General features: G+C 34.5%; 1 protein-coding gene across 2 annotated transcripts in view; it reads right to left on the bottom strand.

The window, feature by feature from the left end:
• LOC146600632 (sodium channel protein type 2 subunit alpha-like) overlaps positions 1-4608 on the bottom strand; it is a 53070-nt gene extending 48462 nt beyond the window's left edge. Inside the window, exons 1-5 of one of the 2 annotated variants that reach the window (XM_085323691.1) lie at positions 4303-4608; positions 2559-2677; positions 2086-2175; positions 1003-1131; positions 463-554 (exon numbers count right to left, since the gene is read on the bottom strand). In XM_085323691.1, coding sequence (XP_085179817.1) covers positions 463-554; positions 1003-1131; positions 2086-2175; positions 2559-2677; positions 4303-4575 — 703 coding nt within the window. In that variant the 5' untranslated portion in view covers positions 4576-4608. Of the gene's footprint in view, positions 1-271; positions 364-462; positions 555-1002; positions 1132-2085; positions 2176-2558; positions 2678-4302 lie in introns of both variants that reach the window. The other variant, XM_085323702.1, reaches the window with a different exon arrangement.
• Positions 4609-20232: the final 15624 nt, after the last annotated feature.

Below are 20232 nucleotides of genomic sequence, written 5' to 3'. Positions count from 1 at the left end.
TAAAATTCATATTAGTATGAGAAAAATGAAAAAATAATTTATTTTGATTCTTACTGTGGGAGAGAAAATTTAACATCATGAAATGGAAATATATGCAGACTATATAAAGCAATTTCTCATGCAGGAATGAATTAAACTCTGAGGCTGAATGTTTTAAAGTATTAGAAAAAGAAAAGGAATCTTAAGACTAAAATCAGGATACTTATGTCAAAAACATGAATTCAGTTTTTGTGGAAATTCAGTCAGCCTCAGTGTTTAACCTAGCTCTCACCTGGAATGACTGATATTGTTTTCAAAGCTCGGAGAACCCTGAACGTTCTCAACGCTGAGACATTGCCCAGGTCCACAAACTCTGTCAGATATCTGTAGTAAGGGATTCCACACACAAACACAATGACAGCACACACAAAATTAAACAGACATGATGTAGAAGGCCTACCATTTTACACATTTACTTCTTACCTGGGATTACAGAAATAGTTTTCAAAGCTCTCAATACTCTGAAAGTTCGAAGAGCTGAAACATTGCCTAGGTTTACAAATTCTGTTACATACCTGTAGGATTAAATCACAGTTATTCAGAATTGAGGCAGAGTGTACACTACTTACCTGGACCTGTAATCCAGATTTTTCTTTGGAAGGGACAACTTTAAATCGAAGACTTACAGTCATATTTTCCTGTAACTTTCACTGAAGTTTTCCCTAAGAACCATACACTTAAGTATTTCCACTGAATGTAAATGAAAAATGAAATGGATTACCCTCGTATTACTATTTAAATACTGTTTAAAATAAACTGTTCAGGGGTAACTTCTCTTCTGTACTGTGGGGTACTACACCAATTCTGTTGTATGTTACAACAGGATAAAACATTAAAATGGTAAAAGTTGAAATATATTTTGATTACAACTCATTCTAAATGAGCTACAATGACTCAAACAAATTATCACATGTTCAAAAAAACATTTTGCTATTTCAATTTAAAGAAAAGTTATATACTTACGCAAAGGAAATGACAACAAAATCAAGCCAGTTCCAGGGGTCACGAAGGCAAGTAAAAGCATCTATACAGAAGCCTCTTGCAAGAATTTTTACCAGAAATTCAAAAGTATAAATTCCAGTGAAAGTGTATCTAAAAAAAAAACAACCCAAGCAGAAGTTTAGGACTGTCATTCAGTGATACAGCATTACAATCACAAAGGAGAACCATTCAAACCCAGTATTATTACACGGACCACAATGGTAGACACAATACTGCATAAAACATTATTGTCTTTCCCACCATTCTTCAGTATGATTACGGGATTTTGTATTTGAAAAATATTCTTGCAGTTTCTGCTGTATAAACTTCAACTCAGTACAAATAATAATAATCATAACTAAAAAGAAGAAAGTATTTTTGCTCAAGCAAAAATTTCAGCATGGTCAGCACATCAGAAATAAAATCCATACGTGGCTAAGTGAAACAGTATTTACTACTGTGCCTTGATGGTTGATCACAGATTTGAGAATGTTAAAAAATAATCCTGAGTCAACAGATGTATTTTCTTTAAAGAGGCTGCGGTCTTCATTTTTAGATTTTGTTAAAGAAAATGAGGGTGTTTCACAGTGCCTGAAGAAAGCATCTTCCACATTAAAAAGTAGTAGTTTTAGTTTGAATAGGTATTCTCTTTTTGCCTTTCTTTCTTCTTTTTTTTATATAAAGTAAAATAAAAAAGCTACAGAAACACCTCAAGAGGGAGACTGCATAAAAACATTTAAGGTAAAAACATTCTGACCGAGAGCAATAATTAGTTTCATTCAAGTAAAACGTTAACAGTATCACAGCTTCTTTCTTTCATAGAACCTGTTGGCCTGTGCTGGTTTGAGTTACAGCCAGGCTTAAACTCTAGGTTAGAAAAGGGAAAATACTAGTTTTGTACATAACAACGTAACAATAATAAACAATGGATTACCTGTTAATTTAGCTTTTCATTTTTAAAACCCTTCAAAACTTGCTAGCTAATGACGACTTTTTTTTTTTTTTTTTTTTTTTTTTTTTTTTATTTTTTTTTTTTTTTTTTTTTATACTTTTAGGTATACTTACTCTACGTTCTTTGTCCAGTCTGGAAGGTTACTCCATGTCATAAAGACACAGTTTGTCAAAATAGTGAGCATAATGAGCATGCTGAATAATGTTGACCGTAGTTAAGGAACAATCTTTTTTTATGCTGAAGTTGTATCACAGAAAACACAAGGAACTTTCCAGCCTATATAATATTGACAAGAGATATGATACGAATCATTTTAATAGCATTAACAATATCATAAATAATGCAAAAATGTTTCATGTTAATGATAATGACTATAACAATAATTCTGTAATTGAGGTATACATGTTGTATATCTCTTCCTCTGAATTTAATCCATGAGTTAAAGTCATAAATTTTAGTTTTGATTCATTTTGAGAGAAAGAATAAAGGATAGAAACATATTTAAGTACTAAAACAAACAATCCAGGTTATTAAATATTAAAAAAGACAAGTAATAACTTTTTTACAAACCACTTGAAAAGGATATGAATGAACCAAAATCTTAATAGCTAATCTTCTAAGAATATTGAAAGGAGAAAAAAGGTACAAGGCAGATGTGGCACTGAACCTGAAGATGGTCCTCCCTTTATTCAATACTATAAAAGTCTTTGAAAAACAAAAGGGAAAAGAGAAAAGATTAGAAAATTCAGGACAGATGCCTGCAATCTTCAAAAAAATAGAGGCTGCACTTAACACAGATCTAAGTAATCACATTTATTTTCAGCAGAACTTTGAAAGCAAACATTAGGTTTTACATGAGCAATGAAAATCATACATTCCTGGCCTCTGAGCTCTTAAAACAAAATCTGTATTTCAACATTTTCTAGGATTATGTAATTATGCAATTAAACAAAACAAAACAAAAAAAMCAAGATTGGTCCTTTTTAAACACAGAAAACATGAGAAATGAACCTAGCCATATTATCTACACTTGAGATCACACCTGGCTGTGGAGCACCTAGCAACTCATTTTTGGATGGTTATCATTCTCAAAGAGCAACTTTTTAACCCTTTCAGCACTTTAAAACTGCTTATGGTGAGAGATAATCCTGCGTTTTTAAAAGTTTCATTGTATACCTAACATTACAGTAAGATTATTACCAGCACTATTTACGCAGCTATTTTTTATTTGGATTAGGAGACAATCAAATAGTGATCTAATGAAATCTTAGTTCCATCTATGTTTTATGACTATTCTTAAAAATAGCTAATGTCTGGAAATTGGCAAGTTTTAACATTGCATCCTTCTGGTACTTTATTGTAAAATAAATAGATTGTCTGACAGTAGAGTTCATGGCCTTGAAACAACAAAAATCTCACTAAGGCTAATTATTAGCTTTCAACATTCAATGCTAGAAGAATACTGCTTCCAGTAGCATCTTACACAGATAATATAGCTATTTAGTCACCTGTTTATATATAAACATATTAAATCTGTGGACTATCCACTGGCACAGTGCATTATTTCAAGCTTTTAATTCAAACAAGCATTTTAGTGATTTACACGACAAAATGAGCACTTGTTTATTTTATGTGGCCTTTTTAAAGTAAACTCAGTTTTGCTTTGATTCTGAACAGCTTTTCAATTCTCATTCCCATATAATAACATCATCTCTCTTAACCTAAGATCTGTACTTGCTAGAAGTCATCACCTTTGTTCTTTTCTCCTTGTTTCATCATTGTATCTATAGAAGAAACTTTGAGTTAAGAATAGAAACATGCAGGTACATTAGAATACAGACATACATCAATTCAAATTTCCTCTTCACATATCAGTGAAGATACTGATTTTACCAATACTAAAACACTCAAAGCKCAGAGTCTTAGTCTTTACACACACAAAACCATATGAAGAGTGTATGTAGGGCTATCCATATTTATATGTTATTTTGGTGGACAACAAGTTGACCATGAGCCAGCAATGTGTCCCTGTGGCCAAGAAGGCCAATGGTATCCCGGGGTGCATTAGGAAGAGTGTTGCCAGCAGGTCGAGGGAGGTGATCCTCCCTCTCTGCTCAGCCTCATCATAACAAACCCTTAGTCCTTAAAAGGAAAGCAATGTAAGTAGAAGAGTTACCATCATATTTATATTGCATTCAAAATGATCAGTTAACATGATATCACAGACCGTATAAAACTTTCACTAGGTCTGCTGACTATCTCCATACTAGATAGCATATACCACTTTGTAGTCCAACAGCAGAATTTCTTCACTTCCAATAAAAACTTACTTTTTTATTGCTATAATATGGGTCCAGATCCTCCAGAGGCTCAGACACCATTTCTTGAGGAATATCACCGTAAATAAATGGCAGTGTCTTTCCTGCCTCCAAATCATTACTTGGCTTTGGGTGATTTCCTTCATGACCACCTTCTTCCTTATGCTCATCTTTGTCAYAGCTATGCCTTTCATCAGCAATACGTTTTTCAATAGCTGCAAGAGACTCTTTGGTGAAATAGATGAAGCTGTCAGGTCCAGGTGGTACCGGCACTGCCCGTGCCATCTTTTCATTCTGCAAATTTTAAATGCCTTTAGGCTCTTGTGTAAGCAGATTCTAAAAGAATATGGGGGGGGAGAGAAAAAAACAATTAAGAAATCAAGAGAGTGCAACAGCAAGAAAAAAAATCCTCAAATATATAACTTCTGGCATAGATGGCATTTATTTTCAATCCAAACAGGTCACCTACAGGCACAGGTTCAAACCAAGCATCAACTGCCTCTTTCCCAATTACAAAGCACTGTACTGACAAGTTGTTGAATTAACTCAGGATAATACAAATGTCACAAGAAAAAGAAAAATATTTTTATTTTCCCTAGCCCAAACATGAAGCCTAAAATGTTCCTGATTATAAAAAAAGTAATAAGTATAAATGCAATTTGGTTCCGTTCTTTAATAGAGCTATGTACTGCAATCAATGGTTACTAAATGCATGGATTTATTTTAAAAGGAGGTCCAGTACCTTCAAAAACTTGCAACTTATATTACAGAATGATAAAGAAAAAATGTAAGACACACCTTTCCTACCTCTCCCAACCATTTCTGATGGCAACACTACTCCATCTGGTGGCTTACACTATGCTTGAGTGGTGTGTGCTCCATAATAAAAGCAGTTGTCATAGACAAAGTATTTTAGATTTGTACAAAAAAACAAAGTGTACTCTCCTTAAAGTTACAGCACTCTCTCTGAGGTCAGATTACTTTCAAAAGAATCTGCAAATAATAGATTAATTAAATTAAAAAAAAACARTAAGTTTTCAATAGGTCACTTCTTCCCAGGTTTCTGTTTTCTAAAGTGAGCACAGTAATAGGTATGGATGCAATTTCTTCAGGATGAACCAACTCAATAAACCAGGATAATGAGATAAAACAGAATCTCGCTTGCTGACATTTGTAAGTGTTCTGGCCTTAGTCAATACTAAAGAGAAATTTAAGGAATATTCTAAATGCTAGTCAGGSTGCTGTGAGGTCTAATTCCCAAGAAGAAAAAGCCTGAAACTGATCTAAATGAGCTGCTCTATTTGCTACTGGCTTCTRTCACCAAAAATGTCACAGACTTAGCCTATTCTGTTCAGGATGTGACAGTTTCGCATGCTAAAGACATTTTTTTTTTTTTTTTTATGATAATGTGAGCTCAATAGTAGAGATGTGCTGGGGGGSGGAAAGGATGACAACTCATGTTAGCATGTAAGTGTAAGCTTTAAGTTTGGTGGATTGGTGATATTTCCAATATCAATTAATGTGTGACACAACGAATCCTAGAAATGTTGAGGCACACATTAAGGCATACGTCTAGTAGACATATGGGATTGGTGATAGAAGCCAGCAGGAGAAGTCGGAAGCCAGTCTACTGGACATATGCCTTAATGTACACCTCAACATTTCTGGAGACATGTGTCTTTAAAGTCAACTTAAAGTTAGTTGAGAGGATTTTCTATGTTTTAGAATTTTTGTGTAGAAAGTAAATTCTCACTGACATYGAACCTGACACATGCCATCTTCTCCTCAAAATTATCCAGTAAATGGTACAAACATACTTCRAATACCAGCTGAGATACAATAGCTTCCAAGTCCTTAGCAAATACACTTGATGGAGATAAGAGAGAAAAAAAAAGGTCATAAAGAGATGAGACACTTCCTAATAGATAGAKTTAGAAAAACAGACATTGTTCATGTCAGGCACAAATCATTTTAGGAAATGATTTTTCTCTGAACAGAGGCCCAAGAATGCTAAGCCTTCCCCTATTTATTTAATAACAGAGAAATTCACCCATTCCAGCTTAAAAAGATTCATAATTCTCAAGTGAAAGCCCTTGATCATTTAGACTTCTCTAGCCAACCCTGATGAAGACCTTCTCAAATCTATACCCCCCGCAGGAATGAAGCATCGGATCTGTCCAGCAATGCTTTGAATTAGAACTAGCTGAGTCCCAAAAGATACTTTTGCTTCRGAAGCCAGATGATACCTGTGGCTTCAAATAGCTAAGCAACATGCACCAGCAAAAAGGGAGAAAGCTCCTTTTTCTAAGTTCCATTTTTACCTAAGAGCTTAAGGAAAGCAGTATAATTGTTATTACATGATACCCTCAGTTCATTTATTTTGCTTACACCTCTGATTTTTGGAAATAAAATACTGGGGGAGGTGTGTGAGGTTTTTTTTATCTGCTGCTCTCCAATTTTCTACTTTTAAGTTGCAAATTCAGAAGGATTTCCCAAGTGTGGACAGCCGCCACATAAATTTAATTTTTAAGCCAAGGAAAATTCTTACTAGGAAGGGCGTCTTCCTTACTGCCATCAAGGGAGTAGCAGTATTAAGTTAAATAGTAGGGTTTTTTCTCCAGAAAAACATCCTATATATTAGCCACTGTTGTATGTGTTGTAACAGATCCTGAGGACCACATGGCGATAAAATTTGCCATTTCTGCAGTGAGTGATGTAAGCTTACAGTTAATACTATGTATTTACTTAAGAGTTATATATAAACAGTCGACAAACACACACACGCACACACAGATATTATCTAAAATAGTCAGACAGCTCCATAAACTCTGAAGAGGCTAAAGGTATGAGAGAGCAACATCTACAGCCCTTAGGACCACCTACGTCCTAAAACCAAATGGAAACGGGAGCCGCATGTAAGGTGCTGTGCCCTGGTAGAGTCATGCTGCCTTCTATAACTGAAATACTGATATGGGTGTCTCTGCACATCTACACAACACTGACCAGTCCACCATGCCTGCTAACAAGTAAGGCAGGTATCTGGCAGTCTAAGAGATATTTATGCGATGCTGTATTTTGATGACTTTCTTCAGAAACATGAGAGCCAGAAACCAACATTTTAARGAAAAGAAAGGGAAGACCCTCAGAGGATAAGTGAACAGTCTATCACARCCTTCAGTTAGTCTTTTGGGGATGTTTTCATCACTTAGAAGAAGACTTTACAAAACTTTTAAATTTGTTTTCTACTCAAGAAATGAATGTAGTCTCAGAACGGGATGAATATGATGCCCAAAGCAACTTTTTTTTCAAATGTGTACTTGAAAAATGTCACTAATATGTTATGCCTGTGTAAGCATTTAGGCTAAACCTACTCTTTAGAAGCATGTAATACGTAAAATTAAAAATACGTGACTACCCTTTTTACCAAATACCACTATGGCCTTATGGCAGTTTCCCTGAATTATAGATGCTATCAGAATAAAAACCAATCATTCTGCTGACTGTTGATATTCCACYGGTTTATTCAGCAATGCTTAAATGGTATCCTTAGGGCTGACATGAACTCCAACATTTCTCTCTAGAGACACCATAGCTAATGACTGCAGAACATCCTCCAGTGTAAACATAAAAGAGAAAAATGTTCTTTTCCAACACCTAACAGGAATCTGTTCAATTAATGATTTACTCTAGCAGTCTAATAACAACCCATGCTTAAAAAAAAAAAAAAAAAACACTTGTTAAACAAAACTTGAAAACTCCTGGGTCCCCGAGTCCAGTCTCATACATCACTATAGTTCTTAAGGAATATAGCTGAATGAGCAAGAAGAATTAATTGATTTTTTGAAATATATTTTAATATGTATATTTATGTCACATCTRTATCATTTTAGAAACAGCACAACTACTTTACAACCCTATTTTATAGATTTGACATGTAAACAGATTGCTGCTGCAGTACATTCTCCACCAAGTTCTATTAAACCTGCTCCTACACGATTTTACACATAAARTTTTGAGGTTTTGAGTTTGAACTCACACTTTATAAGTACATGGAACATTTATCTTCTTATTTTTTAAGGTTAGGAACAACAGATCTGCCCTTATGACTCTACATTCCCTAATGTAATGATGTATTTTTGCAATATTATTTCCAGTGTTCTTTATGTCTAACCGGCAATTACTACGGTAAATTTCAGAGTGCTTTTTAAATAAACATGAACAGATTTTACAGCTTACTGAAGAAGTCCTGCTAAATTACTAAATCTCAAAAGTCAGTATAAGTTCTTATGCATATGAAAATTAATTAAAAATAAGAAGCTGCTGCAACGGGAGTCTGGTGATAATGTACACTGAAACTCAATTCAGCAAATCACCAAATTTGATGACTCATCAGCAAACCTACATATATTCCATTTGCTATGCTCTTCTTGTGTTTGTACATGTAAAATAACATGGTTATTTTCAGGGATATAAAATTTGACTAATGAGATAAAATTTACATTACTCATTACTACACTTATTATTTGGTCATGGAGCCTTCACTCTTGTTACAAAATCTACAGAAAAGAAACTGTTTTCACCCCTACAACTTCACTMCTACAATGCTGTGATCGCCTGCTACGCAAGGGGCTGGCTAGAATACAAATCCAGAAAGTTCTTGGAAAAAAGAATTAATCTAGAAAGCACCTGCTGTTAATCAACAACTAAAAATCCAGTATTCTTCCTTCTCCTCCCCCAAAACTTCCTGTGAATGCTAACACCACATACAGTATTTGCCCATTAATAATCCTGAACATCAATAAGAACKAAAAGATTTTTGAATTATTAATTGCTCTGAGTCTGAATAAATTAGACCTGTGGCACATCTCATCCCTAATACTTCTCAGCAGAACACCATGGCAATGCAATATGACTAACTGGGACAACTCATCTTAATCAAAAGATTTTGCCAAGACCTTCATTTACAAATTGTTTCTCTCTCTATCGTTTGTTCCTGAAAACTATTTTAAAGACTACCTAAGCATATACCTATTTAAGACATACTGAACTTTTGTGCATTTCTAATTATTCTATTTCCTACATGTAACTCTCCTTACACAACCTGCATCTTTTCCAAACTAAGTTATTCCAAACTAGTTATTTTTACTTCAGTATATCACTTGAATTCAATGTACAAATTCAGAGCAATACTTAGAAGGCTTCTGAAGACTATCATATCAGTACTGCAGGAAAGAAAGATGCTAAAAAGCTATAGGTGATCTTAAAAAAAAATCTCTAATATGACTCCAATTTTAGAAAATGAAGTAACCACTCATGCAAACTGATCTGCTTCGTTCCCCAATGTTAGAAAATGTATTCATCAAGCACAGATCCCAGAAACCTAGTGCTAAACAGACAAGCCAATCGTTGATGTATCAAACAAGAAAATCTTGAATAGAGCCAATATATCAGCAAATACAAAACTGTGAAGGGCTTTTATCATTAGCAATGCAATGAAGACCTGTGAAAATCACATGATTTGCATTATCAGAAATACATCGGAAATACACACTTTTACACTAGAAAGTATGCTATTCTGATCATTCACATGGATGACTATTTTGATTTCTTTCCAGACAATGGAAATATTTCTCCAGCTTTTGAAGACCCTAGTTCCAGGAAGGTCCTAATGAATCACACAGCCAGCTCCTTGGATAGTAATTCTAATTTAAGCTTCTTCAAACTATTAATTAATTTTAGACTCCAAAGACAAGTTTGTATCAAATCTGCTCCTATACTAAGGTTATTCGTCAGTTAAAGAGCCTGCCAGTCACTGGTACTTACTCCTTTCATGTATTTATAGCYGAAATCAACATCTCCTTTCAATCTTCATTTGCCAGATAAATGATTTCTTTGAACATCTTTACACCAAATGTAGTACCAGCACTGAAGTTTACTTTTAGAGTTTATGTGTATATGCTTTTATGGATCAGACTTGCTTTTATAAATCCTGGTGTTTAATCTTGCTAAGTTTCATTTTCATGTGTTGGGTTTTTTTCCCCTCACTGGTTCTCAAAATTCCTCCTTCAGTTTGCTGCTGTATTTATGAAGTGTCATTAAAACAATTAACGGCAAGAAAGATTTGATATAGTTTTCAGCATAAAGCCCTGATAATATGTGCTGGGTGAGCTTTACTCCAGTACATGATTTTTCTTTTAGGAAACAAAAGCTGACGACATCAAGATAACTACATTATGACCTTTTGCTTTATCATTTTGGATTAATTTTCTGTAAGAATTCATGGCAAAGACAACATTTTTAACATGCAGATAGCAACCTGCCATTTTGCTAAGAATGACAGTCAAAGATTTTAAGCGCTATTTCCATASATGGATTTAGATGGGTATGTATCTAACTCCTTGTTTTGATGCTCATAGATAAATACAAATAAAAATTTAATATCTCTAGGGATACTGTATAATAGCATACTGTAGCTGCTTAGAGATTAAGCTATGATACAATAYCCTTTTAATGTATTTGAGAATTAAGTTTTCAAATAACCATGGTACTTACGCATTGTTTTGTTTCCTGTATTCATTAGCTGAATGACAGTACAAAGGAAAGGCAACTATCGTACCAGATACAATAACTTATTTTCTTCACACTGAACACTCACTACATAATTATTCTTTTCAATTACAAAATTTAATACTCTAACTAAACTTGCTTTAGCTGTATGCACTCTTCAAGACTTAACCGCCACATTCTTCAAATTATAACCCCAAACATCTTTTGAGAAGTGGTCCAGAAATACTATGGAGCTTATCTTGTAGCAGTTAAATCCTACAAGTTGTACTGCCAAAAAGTTACTGAAAACACAGTGAGAAAAGCTCTTATGGTTATAAAACAGAGCGAAAATAAAGTTTAAGATAATGTTAAAAGCCTGATAGAAGAGACTGGAAAAAAGTTCATCAGGATGGTTTGTAGCTTTGTTTGCCTGTTTATCTAAGCATGTAAATTAAGAGAAAGAATAAAGACATGTTTTAACAAGAGGAAATCTCAATAGAAATTAAGACTTACAAAACATTTTACTCTGGCCTCACTTACAGCATGTAACTTAATATGCAACAAAAGAACAACTGTAGTAACAACAYTGCAAGTTAATTTTTAAAGCATAGATTTCTCTTGTATCACAGACTCGCTGCAATGATTCCAACAAGTCAATATCTAACACTTACAGAAAAGAACAGAGCACTACAATGCTTTTAGATTAAATTTTCAGAAGCCCTCTGGCTCAGATTTCACCTTCACTGAATGAATGCAAACTGAAAAACATATATCCTTAAAATGAAATTTTGAAGAAAAGAATTGTCACAATACACAGAAGCTCTGCTTTAAAATGTTCAGTTTATATAAAATCAATGTATCTAAGAAATTCTTAAACATCATAGTCTCACCATCATCGCTACAAGTACTCACAGAACACACGTAACAGACTCGAACTCTAATAACATTCTGGTTTGTTGCCATCAGTCTCACGCTAATGGGTGACACCACTGAAGTATSAGACACCATACTCTTGATTCTTGTCTCTTAATTTTAAATTCAAAAAATTCAGGCTYTGAGCAAATGAACTAAGGTCAATGAAATGTCCAGTTCTGAAAAGTTTTCAATGGTTAACAGGTTATTAAGAATAAYGTCACAAAATAGATGAAGAACTTGTAAAATTACTTGGAATATAGTAATATTCTAAAATATTAGAGAACATATTGGGAAATATTTTTACAACAATCAAAGACCCAGAATGTGGCCCAAGTTCTTAAATCAAGAATTCTTATTTGAGTTAGCATATATATAAGAACTCCAGCTTTTAATGTAATACCTAAAACTGATAATGAAGATTCTCCTTGCTTAATGGATCATTTATGGGAAGGTGCTCAGCTACTCTGCTCTCTAGCACAGCAGAATAAACGTAATTATATATAGCATCATGTTACACTACTAATGTTAGTTTTATCCTATCCAAAGCCACTTACAGCTTCCATTAACATATGAAGGAAATAAAATAAAATAAAATAATTAATTATGTTTAAAATGGTTAAGATCTCCAAGTCTTTGTTACAAAGAGCAAGCATTTACAAATAAGTTATGCTTGGAAGTTATAAGCTTGGGGATAATAAGCAACATTTCTTTTCTGAATCAATGGGAGAATGGTAACTTTCACAAAAACGGAATTTGCAGTGTGTCATAGTTGCATATAAAACCAGCACAAAACCCGTTAACATTTTATGTGAGGTACTTGGAGAAGATCAGTTAAGTGAAGGAGAACAGTTAAGTGAAGAGACATTTTTTCCATGAATAAATGAAAAGTTGCCTGTAAAATAAAATGGACAAGGAGACAAGATTTATAACAATTTGCCTAACACCTATGTTCTGTAGCTATCAACTTCAACAATAAAGTACAGTTCTCTATGTTAAATATATTCACGTTTAAGGTAATCATAGTGAGTTCAAAAAAACAAGATACAGTTTATACATTTGTGTAAACGGTAGTGTAGTCAGAGATCTTTGTCACTACTATTTTGTATAACAAAAACTGAAGAAAAATAACACAGGCTATCAGTCTTATGCCCAGGATTATATTAAAGGAGGATGTTGCAATTTTTTCTTTACAGGGCTGTGAATAAAAGAGACTGATCAAAAACAGTCTGTTTAAGATCGAAATATTGATGAATAGGTCACAGGCCAATTTCAAAAACTACCTGGAAAAAAAGTTGAGTATCAGAAATCTCTTGGCACCAGTCAATCCTAAAATAAACCTTTAACAACAGTAACACAGAGCAGGCCAGTGTCATATGGCAAACAGAGACAATAGCCCACCAGACAAACACTTCTGAAAAATCTCCATTTTATGAAGAGCTTTAATTTTAGGGAAGCGTATTAATGAACAACTGGCAGACATCACAAGTCAGACTGTTTCGCATAGACTGTGAAAACTACAAACTACCAGAAAGTGAAATAAAGTAGACATAATAATCTAATGAAGATTATTTTATTACTCTAATGAACATTAGAGTATATGTTCTTTGATTTCCAAGTAACATTTTCTGTTCTGTCATAAACTATCTCAAAATCATTTTGCACATATTAATTAATTGCTGCTTTAGCATTCACAGAAGACAAGTTTCATGAAGTACAGTAACTTTGATTTTTGTCAATGGGTAAAGAATTGCACTGAAAATGTCAATGATTTAACCAAGTTTACTCATCCAAGAAGTGCACAGTCATCTTCAGAATCCTGGTTCTCAACTTGGAACCATAGCTTTCTTTTAAGCCCTAGAACTGAGCCCGTTTCAGATTAACTTAATCTGAATCATACTATAGGTTTCTATAGTATTAGAGTCAGAAAGGCACTTTTGAAAATTCCACTTGCACTATGCAGAATAACAACAACGTTAGCCATACATGGAAATACTGATCAACTGTTCTCAGACTTTATCCTACTTCTACTTTAACTTATATTTTTTAAATAAGAGCTTACTTTTGATTTAAGAGCAGGACTTATCTGCAAAAGGACTAAATCAAAGTAACGGTTGATTATTAAAAATCTGTAAGAAAAATGCGTATTTCCCTAGCTTTGTAATTAGATATCTTGACTTTGTAATCAACTTTATTAAACAGTTTAAAGAAATGTATATTTCTACGTATATAAACTTCATATACATTTCTACATGTAAGACTTTTCTACTCTCATAGCAAAAAGTTGCTGTGTCTGAAACAACACATCTAATGATCTCTATACCTACACAATTAGTATTACACAAGAGGTTTATGACTCCCCACTGGAGGTTATTATTTCCCCTGAAGTAGGCAACCTCTTTAAACTACCAATGTTCTGCTTTCCTTCTGAAAAAGGAAAGTAGAACTTCTTACCTCCTGCACTTGGAACTTTGTATTTATGTGCAGCAAGCAAGGAATAAATTATCTTTCTAAAAAATATATAATCCACCTGAAATTTTAAGTAACTTTAACTTCTAAATGACTACCCCTTGAGAGAGACGTGCTCAACATTAAGAAAACTTAGGAGGAGGAATTACATCATACATGTCAACATCATGTCAGCAATACTACATTACAAAGAATGAAAGGAGGTAAAATTATCTTCAGTATCTGCTTTCACTCCTTAACCAAAAGAGCATTTCAAGTTAATACKTGTGTGATGTACTAAAGCCTGGCAGAATCACTACATCAAAAATGATACATGAGTTTTAAATAAGCTGTATGATGYCTGAATTTTAAATAAGCTGTTTTGTTGGGGTCTGCAGAATAGTCTGATAATGATAACAAGGCTTTTTCTGAGTTTGTTTATCAAAGATGCTCTTTACTCACGTTACTAAAATGTATTGCCATCACACAAACATCTATAGAGCTCTGCCTGTGATGCTGGAAGACAACCTAAAGTATTGATTGGTTGCTCTCACCAACCGTCAGAGGAAAAGATGTTACACAGGAAGAGTTGAACATGCAGAATAGAAATAACATGCCACAGAAAATTTAGTTATTCCTTTAAGGGTGATATTTGGAAAAAGGTTCTTGAAGGCACACAGCTGAGCCTCTGGCCCTGCTCCTGGTGCTGAGCTGGAACCTTACCTATAGTGATGGAACTGCTGCTGCTCATCACTGCTTTGTCACTAGGGTATACACCAGGACAAACCGCTATTTTTAGAAGGCATTTAGAGTATTTTAGAAGGCATCTCTGCATTTTATGTCATTTATCATTTTAAGGAAGGAGGATAATTCTTGGAATCAGTAACAGGCACAAAACGCAAGAAACATTCACTATAGAAATAATTTATACTATGATTTAGATAGAAAAAATAGACAATCCAAGAATAATTTCAGTTGCAGCTCTCTCCTTCCTTCCCCCTCTCCACCCTCCTTCTCTACCTTTCCTTCCCTCTCTCCCTCCCACTCCTTCTCCCTCATAAAAAGATGCAGTGAAAACATCCTTCAAACAGAGGATTATCTGTAAGATAYAGGATTTAGTGTTGGAGAAGGGACAGAAGTTTAGAGTTTCTTTTGACTTTCTAAAGATAGGTGCTGGAATCATCACAGTGAATCCACCGCTGATGTATTAATTAATTGATGCATTACTGACACATCCCCTCAGACTTCCTTCCCTTTCCAGAGACTGCCTCAGCAGCTAACCAGAATTGTTACATGATTTGTTTTGTTCAGATCTCACAATTTAGTATCAATACATTATGAATATGGTAATAAATAAATTACATGCACACAGTATTTCAAAGTACACAAGTATTGTGCATGGTAGCAAAGTTGCACAGATCCACACACATGGGATTTTTCATTATTTCAGCTTTCATAAACATGGAGTCAGAAGTCTTCTGCTAGGCTGCATATGTAAGAATGCTCTGTGAAACATATCCAGAGTCTCTATGTGATATAGGCAACACAGAAACACGTGAATCATTTATTTCAGCTCACAAAGGTGCAACACTCACTACAAATCTTTTAGACTTTTAACTGTTCTGTGGCTCTAACTTTTTGTGTCACCATTCCAATAATTTTACTGCGAGATAGATCTAAAAAAAATCATAGAATCATAGAAACACAGAATGGGTAAGGTTGGAAGGGAMCTCTGGAGATCATCTAGTCCAACCCCCCTGCTCAAGCAGGAACACCTACAGCATGTTAGACAGGGTTGCATCCAGGCGGGCCTTGAGGATCTCCAGAGAAGGAGACTCCACAGCCTCTCTGGGCAACCTGTTCCAGTGCTCCGTCACTGCCACAGTGAAGAAATTCCCCCTCACGTTCAGGTTTAACTTCCCGTGGTTCAATTTCTGCCCATTGTCTCTTGTCCTGTCACACGGGACAACTGAAAAGAGTTTGTCCCCGTCCCCTTGACACCCTCCCTTCAGGTACTTACACACGTCGGTAAGATCCCCCCTCAGTCTTCTCTTCCCCAGGCTGAAGAGGCCCAGCTCTCGCAGCCGTTCCTCATAGGGCAGATAAAATGATCTTGAATGCCTTTCCTGYCAGATTAATGTCAATGAACAGGTACATCTCTGTGATGCTCCTGTGCATCTGCTGACACAAATGACTGTATCAACATCATCTTTATATTGATGACACTTTCACTAATGCAGAAAATGTTATTGTGAATTATGACCAACTTCACGAAAACTGTGAGAAAAAGTTGTTAGGTTTTTCTAYGAGAGAACACTATGCCATGTCCAAAGTAGAAGACACAAATTATTTCAATTGCAGCCAAACAAGAAAAAAAAATGATATTTTTTTCTGATAAACTTTTCATCATGACTTGTGTTAAATCACACTACAGAAATCAGRGAAAATATTAAGGAAGGGACCTTTGCAAGACAGACAGTCCAACCTCCAGTTCAAAACAGGGCTAAGGTGACACACTTTGTACCAGCTGTGATATTTAAGACTAAGAATCAACTACGTTTAAGGGGCCTGTTCCAGGTCCCTTTCTGTTGTTTTTTTCTCCACTTTAGGATCTCCCATGGTGCTTTAGTAAATCCTCTGCCTGACACATTTCGACCTGCTCCTTGCCCATGCTGCAGCTTCTCTTACCTGTTCTCTATCAACACTTAGCACTATCTCCCTCTACAGATTTTTGATGCTGAAACATTTCCTGCAGCTTGTGCTGGCCTGCTATCAAATCCCTCTTCATTTTTCTGCTTAACTGTTGTGCTTCACATCAACTACCCATATTAACAAACTTAACACTCAAAAGCAACAGCAGTAAATAACACCAAACCAGCACGCTCCCTCTAAATAAACGGAGTTGTAACTCTCCCTTCTTGGACAACAAAAATGAAGAACTAATAAAGGAATGGTTAATTTTTTAGCTATCTCAACTTGAAGTTGAGAAAAAGGAAGAAGGGTTTTTTTATTATTTTAGTAAAGTCCTGTTAAAATAAAAAAGGCAGAGAAAGTGTGATTAAGATACAAGTTAATAACATACTGCGGGGTCAAACCTACATTTCACTGGATTTTGAACAGTCAAAAATAAAGTTTTATATGCTTAAAATGTGCACAGGTCTAGTTTTTTTATTCAACAGAAAACTCAAAACATCGTCTCCTTTAGACCATAACAGCAAAGCACATCTTAACTTTTTAAATATATTGAAAATAATGATGCAGTATTGATGATTATTTGTTGYTATGCATAACGTTCTTACACCATAATAAAAGCAGTATGATATTTACTAAGTGTTTTAATGGCTGTTCTAAGATTACTATTTTCTTGCAGTTTGATTCCCCACGTACTAATACAAAGAATTCTGAGAAAGAGACAGCATAACTGGACAGACATATCATATAAAATATTTTAGCTAGCAAATGTACTTCATGGAACTTKTAAATCCTTCGAACACACGGTCCATGCTATGAGTCTTCCAGCCTGCAAACACCAATCATGTCAGATTTTCTCCCTCAAATGATGCGAAAGAGTAACATTTTTTTTTTCTTTTTGGAAATAGGAGAACGTAGGTGAAAAGTGAAAACAACAGCAAGAAAAACTTCCAGTAAACATACAGAAGATGAAAACTAGCTACAGAATATAATCAAAATAAAGAAAMCAACACAGTCAGACTTCTGCTTTCATTTCCTCATCCAGCCAGACAGGCTCCCTATACCTCATTTAATGGCCTCATTAGTGTAATCTGAGTCTACATTTTGTGCCTAATCTTCTAGCAAAGCTCAGCTGCTTTTCTGCAAATCAATATAGGCTGGAGATGATCAGTAAAATCAGGCTAGGTTTGTAGGGTTATGGAGGTAGTATTCCCAAATCCATTCTGCCAGTACATATATACCTTTATGCAAACATCTTGAAAATGTAAAATCCCATCAGCATGTAGAGTAAAGACATATGGCAGAGTATTTTGCTTGAAAAGGTTCACTTGTCAGGTCCAAAAGAGGATTTGGCACCTATATTACTGAATTTTGTACGTACTAAAAAAAAAAATGTATCTACTCATGACATCCATTAAAAGATGAGAGAAGCAGAATAAACATGTAAAAATGAGAAGAATGTTCAATACCAATTATTCCTTTCAATTCAACAGCCTAAAATACAGTTCTATAATGCTACAACAGATTTTAAGGCTGTCAGTCACATCGACAAAATCCACTACCTACTTTTCAACAGACAGGAGAGTACGAGAAGAGAAAAGATGCTAGAACGCTTGACACCACRATGAGCAGCCACAAAAAAGAGGCCAAGACCAAAGCAGACATGAAGAAAACAAAGTCCTGCTATTCTACTTCCAGCTGAAAAGTCTTGATGAGACATTTTGGAGTAACTCTAATGCCATTATTTCCACTACATCCAATCCATAGACAAATGCAAAGCTTTACTTTCTAAATAGTTGATATGCATTTGAATCTATAAGAAACCTAGCTGCCAGACAAATTTGCATGTGACATTTTTTTAATACAGAAGAAAAATAAAGTAACATAAGAGATTCATACCCAGTTCTTCATAGAGGAGTGCCCTAAGCAGAGCTCTGTTCCCTAAGCRAAGTCAGACTACAGGAGCTGGACAAGTATCTATAAGAGATTCCCATCTCCCTGATGTCCCCCCTGAAGGTGATCTAGTTACCAAAACAGAACAGTGACTGCCACTAATACCTGCAGAATCTTGACAAAATAGGGGCTTAAAAACAAATGAAAGAAATAAAAAAAAGGTCTCAATCTCAGCTAACCTTTTCCTTACTCCTCACCCATTAAGGAAGTATAAAGCCTGCTTAYATAAGCTGCATCCCTAAAAACCTTTATTAATAGATGTATTTGTGAAATAAGAAAGTAAAAGTAGTATTTATTTCCTAAATCAGTAAAGTAGTTCAGAGGAAAACTGTTGAATAGTAAGTATATTAGATACATACACATGTGCTTGCTAATATGTTAGTAAAAAGATCTTGGGTTTTCCTTAGCTCAAATTTTTGAGTTCATATTTAAGCCTTAACACAACCTAAGCTTTGAAGTTTCTGGGATTTTWGGTAACATCTGAAAAGAAAATTATTTGATAATTAGTCCCAGGTGATCCATGTAGATAGTCAATTCTGAGATAAAACTGATAGCTTTTATCCAAAATACTGCAATCTGGCTTTAGCTACCTCCGAGTAATTAATCAATGATAAACTTTTTGAAATGGAAAATGAAAGAGCTTCCACTTGAGCAAGACAGCAGAGATATTCACAGCTGTACAGCAACTTGATTTGACATCCAAAGTCAGGGTTGTACAGCACATTAAGCCTGTAAGCTAGTTACCAACTATCAGGTCTATAAAGCAAGTTTACCAAAACCAATTTTATATATATATATGTGTATATATAATATATAATTATATTATATATAAATTACATTATATACATATATATAAGATAGAATATTTGAAATAACTATTTGTATATATTTTATATCAAAACATTTYTATTTTGAATTTACATCAATAAGTGAATCAAAATCTGTTGAACACAGAYTTTGGCTTTACTAAAATTTAATATCAAGCTGCACATGTTGATTCAACTCTTCTTTAATTTAGGGTATTTCCTCTTTTTCTACAGTATTTTTACTATTATTGACAAGACACACACAAAAAAGAATGGAATACAGATACAACTCCAGCTTCACTGTTAAAATAAAATATAATCTACAAAAATACATTGAAAGTAAATGAGTTAATCCTGTCAACTTCATATTCTGGGCTGACTAATCTGATTAATTTAGCATAATAAATATTAAAGATTTAGATGCATCTGTGCACATTTCTGTAAGTTTACAGAAACACATCCGTTCATTAATATCAACATTAATGTAAGATTGTGCTTTCTCTTTGGCACTGTAGCTGTCTTCCTGGGGAAGAGAGCTGTGGAAAACCCACAAAGCAGAGGTGCCAGAAAGGTATAGACAAAACAG

The sequence above is a fragment of the Rhea americana genome, unplaced genomic scaffold, assembly GCF_003343005.1.
Source record: "Rhea americana isolate MKP2758 unplaced genomic scaffold, rheAme1 scaffold_12, whole genome shotgun sequence".
NCBI lineage: Eukaryota > Metazoa > Chordata > Aves > Rheiformes > Rheidae > Rhea > Rhea americana.
Note: the sequence above shows the minus strand (reverse complement) of the source record. Positions and strands in the feature narration are given on the sequence as shown.